General features: G+C 43.0%; 1 protein-coding gene across 2 annotated transcripts; it reads left to right on the top strand.

Moving 5' to 3' along the window:
- The first annotated feature begins 1585 nt into the window (after positions 1-1585).
- On the top strand, positions 1586-6863 carry LOC123144340 (U1 small nuclear ribonucleoprotein 70 kDa). Of its 2 annotated transcripts, none has more exons than XM_044563442.1 (9): positions 1586-1889; positions 3635-3733; positions 3803-4233; positions 4857-4917; positions 5053-5106; positions 5981-6049; positions 6183-6248; positions 6345-6413; positions 6524-6863. In XM_044563442.1, exons 1-9 carry the CDS (start codon positions 1779-1781, stop codon positions 6611-6613), a joined length of 1050 nt encoding a protein of 349 aa, XP_044419377.1. In that variant the 5' UTR covers positions 1586-1778; the 3' UTR covers positions 6614-6863. The 2 variants fall into 2 exon arrangements, with proteins under 2 accessions (XP_044419377.1, XP_044419376.1); XM_044563441.1 differs by having other exon boundaries at positions 3803-4239.
- Positions 6864-16398: the final 9535 nt, after the last annotated feature.

Here is a 16398-nt window from a genome sequence, read left to right as displayed (position 1 = left end):
GAACTTGAGCCGGCGGGCGCGCAGAGCCGCTAGCACCAGCCGCCGCCGCCGCAGCCATCGAACTGGAAGTCATAGCCGCGGCGGTTGTTGAACCAAGCGCCGGTTGTGTGCCGGCCATGAAGATCGCAACCATGTTCGGCGGCTCGTAGGGACCGGAATACTATCACCATCGGAATAGCCCCCAAGCCGGCCGTCTTGCAGTTGATACAATGAATTGGTCTCGCCCGTGGACGACTCACCATCAGAATAGATGGCCGTCTCATCGCCAGACACAGATTCATCTTCAATTTCCGCCCCATGGATGAAACCAACAAAGGCACGCTTCACGGCGGGTTGAACTCGGGCGGGTCACGCACATTGAGCCGTCTCGAGGATGTCGGTGCAGATGTCCGGCTCAGGGCCCGGTTCGCCGATCTTGCCGATGAAGACGTGGATTCCGCCGAAGGGGACCCGGTACCCGTACTCGATTGAGTCGGCCTCGGGGCCCCAGCCTGCATCGTCGATGTAGAGCTTGCCGCGACGACTCTTGGTCATTTGGCTCACAGCGTATCCCTTGATCCCTTCGAAGCTGCCCTGTAAGAACTCGAAACCACCATGCGTTGGCCCCACGATGAGCGACAACTGTCGTGGAATCGTCACGACAGATGTCCTAGCAGAAGGACTTAGTCGTGGAGCCATCACAACTAGTTAGCTTAAATGGGTTAAACGGGACAAAGGACACATGAAGTTTATACTGATTCGGCCCCTTGCGGCGAAGGTAAAGGCCTAATCCAGTTTGAGGTCTTATTGCTTGGGTTTCGATTATCAGGAAGCGAATACGCTTGACCTAGTTCTCGATCTCTTGTTTCTTGCCCTAAATCGCCGCCGGGTCGTCCCTTTATATACACAGGTTGACGCCCGGCGGCTCACGGAGTCCCGGCCGGCTCATACACAACGTGTCCGGCTCGATGACTAACTACACATGCCTTACAACATAAGTCATACATATATGGCGGTTCACACCTGTGGGCCTCAAGCCGCCTTTGGGTCTTGGGCCTTCAGTAAGCCTACTTCGCGAACCGCCATCTTCAACATCTTCATGGGCCTTGTCATTACGAACCGCCAGTGGTATGACCCAGCCCCTCCTGGGCGGGTCATACCCAATAATTATATCCCCAACAGAGCCGAAATCCTCCCGTCGATTTTTCGGCAACGCGGGCGAGCTCGCGCCATCTCCCTGGTCGCACGAGGAGAGAAGCGCGTCGCCCTCCCCTGCCTCGCCCGAGCCAGGCTTGCGAGCTACTGCTGATTCGGGCGTTTCCCCTGGGCTGGCCTGAACGTGCTTTAAGTTCCGTGCGATGTGAGCCGCACAGTAAACACAGGCAATCAAACGGACCAATTATTTTTCACGCGGGCCAGGTTGAACCATATGCAGGCAACCAAACAGGCCCTTAGTTGCTCACCGCTACAGCTCGCATTAAGCGACCTATCCCTCGCGCTAAAACGAGCCGGAGCCACCCATTTCAGTCACTCAGAGGCCAACCTGGGCCGAGCTTTAACAGGGTCAGGTGTTTGCTGGGCCATAAACCAAGAGAGAGCATGGGCAGTTTCGAACCGCATCGTCCCACGATCCAAACTGACGGCGGAGATTTCCCAGCGCTTCTGGCATCTGGGTCGCGAACTACTCCGTCAGATCCGACACCTTCTCTCCTCACCTCCCCTCCTCTCCTCGTCTCGACGCGCGCGACAGAGACAGGGGAAGAAAGCCCAAAACCCTAGTCCTCGTCGCCGGCGGCGAGATGGCCGTCAACGAGGAAACATCCGTCTACGTCGGCGGCCTGCCCTACGACGCCGACGAGGATATGCTCCGCAGCTACTTTGGGCCCTGCGGCACCATCGTCTCCGTCAAGGTCTCCCACCCCCACCTCCGTTTTGCTTCCGTACCCCCGCTTCTCCGTGTTGCTTCCTTGTACTTTCGGAGGGAAAAAGCGGCTTGGTTGTTAGGGTTTTGTTTCTTTGCTGCCGCTTTGATGCAGAAGCATGCGCCTGTCGGGGTCCGCGTGCGAGATAGTTTAGGTCAACGAAAGAGCCTTTTGGTATGTTTCTTGGATTATTACGTGCAAATGACAGTGCATGGAGCGGCCGGGTAAACTCAATTCTGGAAGAGCTGCACTACTGGATAAAGATTTGCCTCACTAAAGATGATCTGGGAAGATGGGGGGTAGCAGATCTAGTGTCGTGTCACTCGTTTGTTGCTTACTTCAGTGTCAAGATGGACCTCGTATCTGGTCATAGTAGAAAAATTGCAAGTGTGTCTCAGATGTCAAGGCATGAATTTGAGGACATTATTATGATCTAGGTTGCAAGTAAACTGTTCTTGTCGGAGTGGAAGAAGTATGACTGTAGAGGTGTAATCATTACAGGGCCAAAATCATGAATAAAACTTTGGAAACTTCAACTGTGAGCTTGCTTATGTAAATCTCGTCTTAAATAAATGTGTATAAAGTAACAAAAAACAACAAGAATAGGAACTAGTAGAAGAGGCCTGTTTTTTGGATTTGATTTGGTGGTCATGATTCTGGCACATTCATGGATCATTATTTTCCAAGTTCTCCTATCCAAACCCAAATCTTTGGGTACATTCCGTTCTTTAATTCCTTCAAGTCTCTCAAGATGATCTGGGAAGATGGAGGCAGCAGATCTAGTGTCGTGTCACTTGTTTGTTGCTTTGTACGGTGTCAAGATGGATCACATTTCAGGCCATAGTTTCGTATTTTGAGGTATTCATATCCCAGAAGGGGGTTCTATTGAATTTGTTTTGGATGTCTGCATTCTTCCATTTCAGATATTTGATTTAATGCTTAGAATAGAAAAAAAATTAAGTCTGTCTCATATATCGGCATGAATTTGAGGACATTATGATCTAGGGTTGTAAGTATACTGTTATTGTTTGAGTGGAAGATGTATGGTTGTATAGAGGTGTAAACATGGCCAAAATCAAGAAAATAACTAATTTGGAAACTTTAATTGCGAACTTGCTGATGTAAATCCCATCAAATTAAATGTGTGTAAGCAACGAAACGCGACAAAACAGGAACTAGAAAAAGAGGCCTGCTTTTCGGTTTTGACTTGTAGGTCATGATTCTGGCACATTCATGGATCACTATTTTCCATGCTCTCCTATCCAAACCCAAATCTTTGGGTACATTTGTTCCTTAGTTTCTTTAAGTCTCTTCTTATGTCCGAGTCCTGACTCTCATTGTATAGTTGACACAAGTTAAAATTGATCTATGCACCCGAGCCTCTGGAGGCCTCCTTTGGACATGTCAAAATCATATCATGACGTGTTAGATCAGCTTTTGTTTAGTTATCATCATTTTGATTTGATCATTCCTTGTATGATAACAGATTCACCTTAGCATATGCATCTCTGCTGCACTCATCTGCTGGATTGTCGTTTATTAGGCCAAAATTCTGCCCTAGACAACGTCGCAGGCCATAATTGGCTATGTTTTTTTTGTTTGTTTGCTATGAACGATTGTAGTTAAGTGCTATGATTTTCCTTGAGGTGGTTCCTTGTGATATGACCAATGGGAGATTGAGATTGTACGTGCAATTAGATACCATCCTTTCCTGATCAATTTGTGCATTGCAGGTGATAAATGATCAGAGAATCAGGGGCAAGTGTTATGGGTTTGTTACTTACACTCAACATAGGGCTGCTCAGCGTGCTATCTTGGAGATGGATGGCAAGGTATAGTTCTATATGGAACTTTAATAACTATTTCTTTTCTCTTGTATTGAATTTTATTATTTGGAACAGCAAATAGGTAATCGTGCTGTGAGAGTAAATGAAGTGCGTACAAGAGGCAACACCCGTGATTTTGGGCGTGATGGCTTCCGACGAGATCCTGTAAGAGATGGAAGGGATGTATACTGGGACCGAAGGGATAGGGAGAGGAGTTATGATCGCCACCGGGATAGAGATCCCTACCATGACAGGGATAGTGATAGACCTCGTGACCATGATAGAGACAGATATGATGAACGTGGGGGATTTGACCATGAAATGGACTATTCCATGGATCGAGATCATGAAGGAGATGAGAGGCGTGCTAGAGACCTTTATCGAGGAGACCATGATCGTCCAGTGGAGATGCGTATGGATTCCGATAACGACAGAGACAAGGAAAATTCAAAAGGCTATGATAGTGAAAGAGATAAAGACGACAAGGAACAGCCACCAAGGAAAAGGTTCAGGTACTACTTTTTCATAGTTATTAAGTTATAGATTGTCTTGCTGAAACTGTGTACCTCATTCATCGTGAATGGTTAAATTGCATTAATTTGCAAAAAATGCATGCTGTGCTAGTCCAACCACTAGTAGAATATGACAACCAGCTGTTGCATATCTCATCTTTCATTGTTGATTTGTACTTCTGCTCATGCTAGATTGCAAATTGGTTTAACACTTAACTAATAGCATTGGAAGTACAATTAATACAATGACCAAGAATGCCACTGAACAAATCAACGCAATGGACTTGACTATGCTGACGAGATTTTACAAATGTATTTATATTGGTATTTTAATCATTAAAACCAAGCTATCTACTTCACTAAGATTTAATAATGGACCTGAATCTGTGGTACTGAATAGATTATTGGAAATATTTGACATGCTTTTTTACTTTCTCAGTGACTAGTGTGAAATTCAGAAATGGCACATATGAGTTTCAACATTGATAATATGACTTTATTTGTTTGTTTCTACTTCTTCAAAACCATAATCTTTAGCGCAAGCTTTTACCTAGTCATCAGATAGCAGAGAAGTCTTTCCCAGGATGTAGTGTTCACTTTCCTATCTTTTCTTGCAGCCGTCCAAAGGGTCGTGAGAGCAGAGATATATCAAGTTCCAGTGATGAGCTTCAGAATGATGTAAATGCATTTGTCCTTGTTCTATGTTATTTTGAATGGTTCTTTGTCCAGAATCTTTTGTGATTCTTGCAACTTCTGTCGACTGCTTCTTGTTTTGGTAAATCTGCAACATCTCTGTTTGTGCATTTGTATCAGGCAAAACATCAGCTGGACAAGGCCATTCAGATGCATGAGGACCTTGAAAACGAGGTACTCTATTTTCCTAAAGAGCTCTGCACTATATTACTCGATTTGGACGGTCAAGCTATTTTAGACCATTTCAATAGTCAGTGTAAGCTAATGTGAATTTATTTCTTCATATAATCCATTTGACACAACACTTGAGTAGATTAGCAGCCAACAAAAACATAAACTTTGAATATGCTAGTCCTTGCAAAGAGTAATGTGAATGCCTGCCAACCAAAAGACATGAAGTACAGGGTCATGGCATATATTATTGTCAGCCCGATGCCAAGTAGGAAGCGCATGCTCAATCCACTGAAAAAACAAAAAAACATGGAATTGGGAGGATTCTAGATGGGCAACAAAAGATTGACAAAACATGAGTTTGCAACAACAACAAAAAGTAAAAAATGTATATTCATGTGTACGTAACTTGCATACAAATGTGATAAAAAAAAAGTAATAGAGTGATATGAGACTGGAGTTTTGCATTGCCTGTTGTGTGCAACACTACCCCATTGACATCAGCTGGATCAAGTCGAAACGCGTAAGATGAAACATATGTAGACAATTCTTGAACGAATCGGAGTGACCAATCGCATTTTGCTGCTGCCTGTCCATACATCAACTGAAAGGCCATTAACAAAAGGTGTAGTGGTAATGCCTGATGATGCGTGCCCATAATCCATGTCCTAATTTCTACCCGCGCTGTCGGTAAAAAGAGACTAATCACATATGTTAGTTGCTTACTCATGTCTGCCTTTACACCTTTTGTTATTATTTGTTCATTGTAGAAATATAGCAGTCACACTGATGCCGTATGGGAGGACCCATGACTCAACTTTACTAGTCTTGAATTTTCATGTTATGAAAGAGGAATGTTAATACTCTGGGTTTGCAGGTTTCTCAGATTAGAGATAAAGTTACAAGCAAAGATCACCACATTGCAGATTTGCAAAAGAAATCTCAGGTAAATTTTTACCTGATATTAGAGTATTTATTTTAAATTACTCGCCTTGGTTCTTATTGAATGGTTCTTATTTGAATTAGCCTGCGTCAAGTTGTGATGAAAAGCTCTAAAAACAATTCTTAAAAAAATGCAGAAACTAGAGGATGAATTGGCTGCTGCGCGGAAAGTTTCTTCAGAGCGACAATTGACTGTCACAAAGGTATTTGCTTCTTGTCTTCACTGGTTAGCTGCTGCTTTAATGAAGAGAAGCAAGTCAAGCAAGTGATATTAACACACATGTTATGCATATGTGCAGCTGTACAAAAGTTTTCTTCAACTTCAAGACTACAATGACAGGGCCAAGACCGCAGAAGAGGATCTCAAGGTTATTTCCCCAACACATTCACCATTCTTTACGGCAAAATTGTCCATGGAAACACCATTGTCCTAGTTGTCACAAGCACATGATGTATTGACTTGCTCGCTATATCACAGGCTCTGGTTGATTCTGCGATGGCTGAGGTGGACATGGCTGAAGACGCTACAACCAAAGACGGCTCAGGGTATGAGAACGGCATGGCCTGAATCTGAAAGCCGAAAATGAAATCACTTCTCACGGTGCTGATCTCTGAGAATTACGACTTACTACCATGTAGAACCGTAACCAGTAAGTAGCTCATGCAAGTGAAGTCTAGGAAACCATGTTCCTTCGCACATTGATTAGTGCCGCACAGACCTTTTTTGTCTGGCTTGACCGTTTGTAATGTAAGCTGCCCGTAGTATATCAACCAACCAGCGCAATTCCATTATTTAAGCTCTCGTCATTGGCCGGCCATATGACGCTCTCAGGATTTGCCGCGATCGCCATGTATTGGTAATTTCCTTATTTGTCTGTCTGTTGCGAGGCACTTCTCTGAGTACATGCGGACCAGTAGTACGTGCCAGGCCCTCTTCTGTCCCTGTTGTTCTCCAGTTAACTGTATTTCTTCTGAACCGTTGGATTGACATCGGGCGGCTATGGAGAAGTACAGCATATGCTTATGAGGCGCATCATACAGCACAACTCCAGAAACCTGGAGACTAATGATTTCAGAAAATTGAATGCCATGACCATAAAAAAAATACATATCCAGTTCCAGTTATTGAAGGCCTCCTAGATGAACTTAATGGGACCACATATTTTTTCAAGATTGATCTAAAGAGTTCCTATTTGGGGCACATCATTTAAGGCAGAGTGGCCACTGACCCTGTGAAAATTGATGTTGTCTCTAACTGGCCTGTCCCCAAGAATGGCACTAAACTAAGGGTTTCCTTGGGCTGGCTGGATACTACAGAAGATTCCTTCAAGGGTATGACATTGTGGGTAGACCCATGTTTGATGCCTTCAAGAAAGACTCGTTTCAGTAGTCACCTGCCCAAGAGCAAGCATTTCAGGAATTGAAACAAAAACTTACTAATTCCCCAGTACCGGCACTCCTTAACTTCTCCAAACCCTAATAATGGTGGGAGATGCCAATGGGTATGGTTTGGGGGCTGTGTTTATGCAGGAGGGGAGACCTATTGCTTACATGAGCAAGTCCTTGGGGCCCAAAGGATAAACCATGAGCACATATGACAAATAGACCATGGAAATAATAGAAGCTCTCATAGAATGGAAACATTACTTTGCAGGTTCTTTCCTATTTATCAGAAATGATCAAGAAAGTCTCAAGTACATCCAAGATCAGAAGCTCACACAAGGAATACAACACAAGCTGCTAGTTAAACTCCTAGGGTACAATTTTATGCTGTTGAGTATAAGAAGGGGAGGGAAAATAGAGTCATTGATGCCTTATCTAGAGCCGGACACTACATCCACTCCTTGACTGCTAGCTCTGCTATTCCTATGTGGATCACCGAGGTAGTGAAATCTTATTCCTAGGACCCAAATTACAAGGATACATTGCTGAGCTTGCTGTGGATGATAAAGCACATCCCGATTACACTTTCAAGCATGACATTCTTAGATACAAGATTGTATTGGAAACAATACATCCCTCAGGCAAGATTTGATACAAACTTTCCATAAGAGAAAGATCAACATACCAAAGGCTGCACCTTATTCCATTGCATATGCATGCAACAAGATGTTATTACTTATGTGAAAGCTTGTTCTGTCTGCCAAATCAATAAGTCTAAACACAATCCTTATCCTGGTCTCCTACAACCCCTACCAATTTCCTTGGTGTCACATTAGTATGCACTTTGTGGAGGGTTTGCTCATGTCAGAAAACAAAAATCTTATCCTAGTGGTAGTGGACAAATTTACCAGTATGCACATTTCCTGTCCATGAAACACCCCATTATTGTCCAATTAGTTGCTAGGAAATTCTCAGATAACATCTTCAAACTACATGGTCTTCCTAGTGTGATTGTCACTGACAGAGGCAAAACTTTCACTAGCACTCTATGGCAAAAACTTTTCAAGACCTTGGGAATTAAACTCCACATGAGTACATTATATCATCCCCAATCTGATGGGCAAACTAAGAGAGTTAACCAGTGTTTGGAGAACTATTTGAGATGTATGACATTTCAACAACCCACTAAATGGCATACTTGGCTGGCCCTAGCTAAGTGGTGGTGCAACACCACTTACCACACAACTTTGAAAATGAGCCCATTTCAAGCTCTGTGTGGATTTCCTCCCCCAATGGTGGGTAAATCAATTCTGCCTAATTTTCTTTGTGAGGACTCCCCCGATCTATTACTTAACAAGGACTTGGCAAACCAAGTTATCAAAGACAATTTGCAGAAAGCACAAGAGAGAATGAAACACTATGCTGATAAGAAAAGGAAGGAAAGAGTGTTCCAAGGAGATATGGTATACCTAAAAATACAACCCTACAAGCACACATCATTGAGTATCCACATACATTTATTATGGGCCATTCAGAGTTCTCAAGAAGTTGGGTAACACATCTTATCAACTCCTCCTGCCTGAAGGGTGTAAGCTGCACCATACTTTCCATGCGAGTCAATTGAAACAATACATTGGCCCCCATGTGATCCCTACAAAACACCGTCCCCTTGTGGATGACCCACCGTCCCCTTGTGGATGACCAAGGTAAATACAACTACAACCTCAAGCTGTTATGGAGAGGAAATTTGTTCCAAGACCTCAAGGAGACATATCAATTCTTGTTGTCAGATGGCTGGTTAAGTAGGTGAACCTACCTCCCTAAGAAGCTACATGGGAGGACTCGTCATTTATTCAAAAGATTTTCCCAAATTTCCAGCCATCAGGACAAGTCTGAGCTTTTCGAGGGGGGGGGGGTATTGTCAGGCCCTCTTATGTCCCCATTCTTCTTCAGTTAACTGTATTTCTTCTGACAACACTGGCAACCATTGGGTCGGCATCAGGCGGCTACGGAGAGGATGCGAAGCGGTACGCCAACTACTTAAGTTGATCAAGGGCAATCGTTCGTTCGCCATCCAACGTTTGAGATTCAACTGCGCAGTTGGTGCCCCTTTTGATTATAACCGAGCATATTTCGTTGTTGTTCTTGGTTTTACATCCAATAACCTTTTCCCCTTTATATAGCTAGGAGTCCCTTCAAGAAGGGCATCGAATGTTATCGGGTTGTAAACCCTAGCCGCCACTAGAGTGGTTGGCGACACTTTCCTCTATCAACAAGAACCCAAGCTCGATTCCCCTCTGAATTTGGGGCTAGTTTCTTCTAAATTCTGTGTGTGAGATGTTCTGAAGTGTGCAAGAGCCTGACAAAATGTTAGCTAACTCATAGTTTTAGAGGGTCGGATCTGTCCACTAACAACGGTCACGTCAAAGTCCTCGAAAATATCTATCCTCAGTTATCTGCATCCGCAACCCCCCTCCCCCCATATCCAAACCCCCAAATGTGTGCAATCCCATGCAATATAGACAATACGACATAGCTAAATTTAACACATATGATAGCATTGTAGCCAAATCTAACACATATGGTAGCATCGAACATAGCAAGTTCATTACAAGTTCACAAAAGTTAGATAGTTCAATAAATTAGCTAGGATCTATGACTAGAAAGGTGTCAGACCAACACTTCTTCCTCACTGGACCCTTCCCCTTGGTGTCTTCAGAGCAACTGCAGTATTCCTCGATGTATGCATAAGGTGTCGGAGGGGCGTCGTCATCGATGGTGGTGCTGCCGTTGTACAAGGAGTAGGACGAGAAGGAGACCCTGGGCAGACGTTGAGTGGTGTGGGCCTGTGTTGTGGAACGTAGCATGCAATTTCAAAAAATTTCCTACGATCACGCAAGATCTATCTAGGAGATGCATAACAATGAGAGGGGGAGAGTGTGTCCACGTACCCTCGTAGACCGAAAGCGGAAGCGTTAGGTTAACGCGGTTGATGTAGTCGAACGTCTTCGCGATCCAACCGATCAAGTATGGAACGTACGACACCTCCGAGTTCAGCACACATTCAGCTCGATGACGTCCCTCGAACTCTTGATCCAGCAAAGTGTCGAGGGAGAGTTTTGTCAGCACGACGGCGTGGTGACGGTGATGGTGATGTGATCCACGCAGGGCTTCGCCTAAGCACTACATGAATATGACCGGAGGAGTAAACCGTGGAGGGAGACGCCGCACACGGCTTGGAACAATTGGTGTGTCTCCAAGGGGTGCCCTGCCCACGTATATAAAGGAGGGAGAGGGAGGAGGCCGGCCCTAGGGGGCGCGCCATGAGGGGGAAGTCCTACTAGGACTCCTAGTCCTAGTAGGATTCGCACCCCCTTTATTCCTTCTCATGGAGGGGGAAAGAGGGAAGGGAGAGGGAAGAGGAGAAGGAAAGGGGGGCGCGCCCCCTGCTACCTCTTGAGCACTGCGTTGGTTTTCCCTTGAAGAGGAAAGGGTGATGCAGCAAAGTAGCGTAAGTATTTCCCTCGGTTTTTGAGAACCAAGGTATCAATCCAGTAGGAGGCTACGCGCGAGTCCCTCGTACCTACACAAAACAAATAAATCCTCGCAACCAACGCGATAAGGGGTTGTCAATCCCTTCACGGTCACTTACGAAAGTGAGATCTGATAGGATAATATTTTTGGTATTTTTATGATAAAGATGCAAAGTAAAATAAAAGCAAAGTAAAAAGCAAAGGAAATAGCTAAGTGTTGGAAGATTAATATGATGAAGATAGACCCGGGGGCCATAGGTTTCACTAGTGGCTTCTCTCAAGAGCATAAGTATTTTACGGTGGGTGAACGAATTACTGTTGAGCAATTGACAGAATTGAGCATAGTTATGAGAATATCTAGGTATGATCATGTATATAGGCATCCCGTCCGAGACAAGTAGACCGACTCCTGCCTGCATCTACTACTATTACTCCACTCATCGACCGCTATCTAGCATGCATCTAGAGTATTAAGTTCATGAAAACAGAGTAACGCCTTAAGCAAGATGACATGATGTAGAGGGATAGATTCATGCAATATGATAAAAACCCCATCTTGTTATCCTCGATGGCAACAATACAATACGTGCCTTGCTGCCCCTACTGTCACTGGGAAAGGACACCGCAAGATTGAACCCAAAGCTAAGCACTTCTCCCATCGCAAGAAAGATCAATCTAGTAGGCCAAACCAAACTGATAATTCGAAGAGACTTGCAAAGATAACCAATCATACATAAAAGAATTCAGAGAAGATTCAAATATTGTTCATAGATAAACTTTGATCATAAACCCACAATTCATCGGTCTCAACAAACACACCGCAAAAAGAAGATTAGATCGAATAGATCTCCACGAGAGAGGGGGAGAACATTGTATTGAGATCCAAAAAGAGAGAAGAAGCCATCTAGCTAATAACTATGGACCCGAAGGTCTGAGGTAAACTACTCACACTTCATCGGAGAGGCTATGGTGTTGATGTAGAAGCCCTCTGTGATGGATGCCCCCTCCGGCGGAGCTCCGGAACAGGCGCCAAGATGGGATCTCGTGGGTACAGAAGGTTGCGGCGGTGGAATTAGGTTTTTGGCTCCTTTTCTGATCGTTTGGGGGTACGTAGGTATATATAGGAGGAAGAAGTACGTCGGTGGAGCAACAGGGGGCCCACAAGGGTGGAGGGCGCGCCCGGGGGGGGGGGGGGGTAGGCGCGCCCCCTACCTCGTGGCCTCCTGGAAGCTTCTCTTACGTAGGGTCCAAGTCTCCTAGATCTTGTTCGTTCCAAAAATCACGCTCCCGAAGGTTTCATTCCGTTTGGACTCCGTTTGATATTCTTTTTCTGCGAAACTCTGAAATAGGCAAAAAACAACAATTCTGGGCTGGGCCTCCGGTTAATAGGTTAGTCCCAAAAATAATATAAAAGTGGATAATAAAGCCCAATATTGTCCAAAACAGTAGATAATATAGCATGGAGCAATCAAAAATTATAGATACGTTGGAGACGTATCAAGCATCCCCAAGCTTAATTCCTGCTCGTCCTCGAGTAGGTAAATGATAAAAACAGAATTTTTGATGCGGAGTGCTACTTGGCATAATTTCAATGTAATTCTTCTTAATTGTGGTATGAATATTCAGATCCGAAAGATTCAAGATAAAAGTTCATATTGACATAAAAATAATAATACTTCAAGCATACTAACTAAGCAATTATGTCTTCTCAAAATAACATGGCCAAAGAAAGTTCATCCCTACAAAATCATATAGTTTAGTCATGCTCCATTTTCGTCACACAAGAATGCTCTCATCATGCACAACCCCGATGACAAGCCAAGCAATTGTTTCATACTTTAGTAATCTCAAACTTTATAAACCTTCACGCAATACGTGAGCGTGAGCCATGGATATAGCACTATGGGTGGAATAGAGTATAATGATGGGGTTATGTGGAGAAGACAAAAAAGGATAAAGTCTCACATCAACGAGGCTAATCAATGAGCTATGGAGATGCCCATCGATTGATGTTAATGCAAGGAGTAGGGATTGCCATGCAATAGATGCACTAGAGCTATAAATGTATGAAAGCTCAACAAAAGAAACTAAGTGGGTGTGCATCCAACTTGCTTGCTCACGAAGACCTAGGGCACTTGAGGAGGCCCATTGTTGGATTATACAAGCCAAGTTCTATAATGAAAAATTCCCACTAGTATATGAAAGTGACAAAACAAGAGACTCTCTATCATGAAGATTATGGTGCTACTTTGAAGCACAAGTGTGGAAAAAAGGATAGTAGCATTGCCCCTTTTTATTTCTCTTTTTTTGGCCTTCCTTTTTTTGGCCTTTCTCTTTTTTTGGGACAATGCTCTATTAAATGATGATCATCACACTTCTATTTATTTACAACTCAATGATTACAACTCGATACTAAAACAAAGTATGACTCTATATGAATGCCTCCGGCGGTGTACCGGGATATGCAATGAATCAAGAGTGACATGTATGAAAGAATTATGAACGGTGGCTTTGCCACAAATACTATGTCAACTACATGATCATGCTAAGCAATATGACAATGATGAATGCGTCATGATAAACGGAATGGTGAAAATTTGCATGGCAATATATCTCGGAATGGCTATGGAAATGCCATAATAGGTAGGTATGGTGGCTGTTTTGAGGAAGATATAAGGAGGTTTATGTGTGAAAGAGCGTATCATATCACGGGGTTTGGATGCACCGGCGAAGTTTGCACCAACTCTCAATGTGAGAAAGGGCGATGCACGGTACCGAAGAGGCTAGCAATGATGGAAGGGTGATAGTGCGTATAATCCATGGACTCAACATTAGTCATAAAGAACTCACATACTTATTGTAAAAATCTACAAGTCATCAAAAACCAAGCACTACGCGCATGCTCCTAGGGGGATAGATTGGTAGGAAAATACCACCGCTCGTCCCCGACCGCCACTCATAAGGAGGACAATCAAATAACACCTCATGTTTCAAATTTGTTACATAACGTTTACCATACGTGCATGCTACGGGACTTGCAAACTTCAACACAAGCATTTCTCAAATTCACAACTACTCAACTAGCACGACTTTGATATTATTACCTCCATATCTCAAAACAATCATCAAGCATCAAACTTCTCTTGGTATTCAAAACACTCATAAGAAAGTTTTTACTAATCTTGAATACCTAGCATATTAAGATTATTTAAGCAAATTACCATGCTATTTAAGACTCTCAAAATAATCTAAGTGAAGCATGAGAGATCAATAGTTTCTATAAAACAAATCCACCACCGTGCTCTAAAAGATATAAGTGAAGTACTAGAGCAAAACTATATAACTCAAAAGATATAAGTGAAGCACATAGAGTATTCTAATAATTTCGAAATCATGTATGGCTCTCTCAAAAGGTGTGTACAGCAAGGATGATTGTGGTAAACTAAAAAGCAAAGACTCAAATCATACAAGACGCTCCAAGCAAAACACATATCATGTGGTGAATAAAAATATAGCTTCAAGTAAAGTTACCGATGGAAGTAGACGAAAGAGGGGATGCCTTCCGGGGCATCCCCAAGCTTTGGCTTTTTGGTGTCCTTAGATTATCTTGGGGGTGCCATGGGCATACCCAAGCTTAGGCTCTTGCCACTCCTTGTTCCATAATCCATCAAAATCTTTCACCCAAAACTTGAAAACTTCACAACGCAAAACTTAACAGAAATCTCATGAGCTCCGTTAGCGAAAGAAAACAAAAGACCACTTCAAGGTACTGTAATGAACTCATTATTTATTTGTATTGGTGTTAAAACTACTGTATTCCAACTTCTCTATGGTTTATAAACTATTTTACTAGCCATAGATTCATCAAAATAAGCAAACAACACACGAAAAACAGAATCTGCCAAAAACAGAACAGTCTGTAGTAATCTGTAACTAACGCAAACTTCTGGAACTCCAAAAAATCAGCCAAAATAGGAGGACATAGGCAATTTGTTTATTGATCATCATCAATTGGAATCAGTATTTTATCACGTTCTGGTGATTTTTAACAATTGTTTTCGTGAACAGAAAGTTTCTGAAAATTTCTGCAAGATCAAATAACTATCATCCAAGAAGATCCTATAGGTTTAACTTGGCACAAAGACTAATTAAAACATAAAAACACATCTAACCAGAGGCTAGAACAAAGATTTATTCCTAAACAGAAGCAAAAGCAAAAAAGCTAAAAATAAAATTGGGCTGCCTCCCAACAAGCGCTATCGTTTAACGCCCCTAGCTAGGCATAAAAGCAAGGATAGATCTAGGTATTGCCATAATAGTGGTATGGCAAGTCATGAAAACTTTTCTCATATTCTCTACGTTCAGCAGCAAGTTTTCTTTGAGGCAAGCAAAAATAATCAAAAGGGCTAAATTTAATGGGACAAAAGTCCCCAAGATCAATCTCGGGAGGTATGGGTTCCTCCCTAGGCCCTTTGTATTGCACAACCAATTCATCATTACAAGCATTCTTTTGGTAAAAAGTCGCAAGCCTTCGTTCAAGAGGAAAACCTAATCCATTATTCTGAATAGCAAAATCATCATTAAGCTCGGAAATTCTATCAACTAGAATATCAGCTGGAACCTTTTTCCTAAGATTTTCATTATAAGCAATATGATCCAAAGATTGTAAACGCATCATGTCTTCTTGATTAAAAAGGATAGATTCAATGGGAGGATGACTAGCATCTACCCTATAATGCGCAAAGATTTCTTTGGCCTCTTTTATTATGAATCTAAACTCATGAGCCAAAAAGATAGTGGCGGCACGCTTAACAGAAGAATGCTCAATATTAGAGAATTCTAGGAAAATTCTTTGTATGCAAGGATGCATGTGCATAAATTGCCTTTCAAGTTCAACTATAAGCATGGCAATAGCGTCCGCAAGACTACTAGTTCTATGAAGAATAGAACCGCCCATAGAAGGCAAAGCACCGGCACAAGTAAAGAAATCTTGAATAACTCCTTTTCCAATAATATTACCACTACCAATTCGAAATCTTTTTGTATACAAGGTAGGGGGTTCTTCAGCAGGAGCATCAGAATTTTCTATGATATTATTATTGTCCATATCGGCAATAATTTCCCCAATTTCAGGCATAACGACAGAGAGAGCGAGGGGCAAAAAATAAGAAGGCGAACGGAAAAGAGAGGGCGAATAAAACGGCAAGGGTGAAGTGGGGGAGAGGAAAACGAGAGGCAAATGGCAAATAATGTAATGCAGGAGATAAGGGTTGTGATGGGTACTTGGTATGTTGACTTTTGCGTAGACCTCCCCGGCAACGGCGCCAGAAATCCTTCTTGCTACCTCTTGAGCACTGCGTTGGTTTTCCCTTGAAGAGGAAAGGGTGATGCAGCAAAGTAGCATAAGTATTTCCCTCAGTTTTTGAGAACCAAGGTA

This window comes from Triticum aestivum, chromosome 6D, assembly GCF_018294505.1.
Source record: "Triticum aestivum cultivar Chinese Spring chromosome 6D, IWGSC CS RefSeq v2.1, whole genome shotgun sequence".
NCBI lineage: Eukaryota > Viridiplantae > Streptophyta > Magnoliopsida > Poales > Poaceae > Triticum > Triticum aestivum.
Note: the sequence above shows the minus strand (reverse complement) of the source record. Positions and strands in the feature narration are given on the sequence as shown.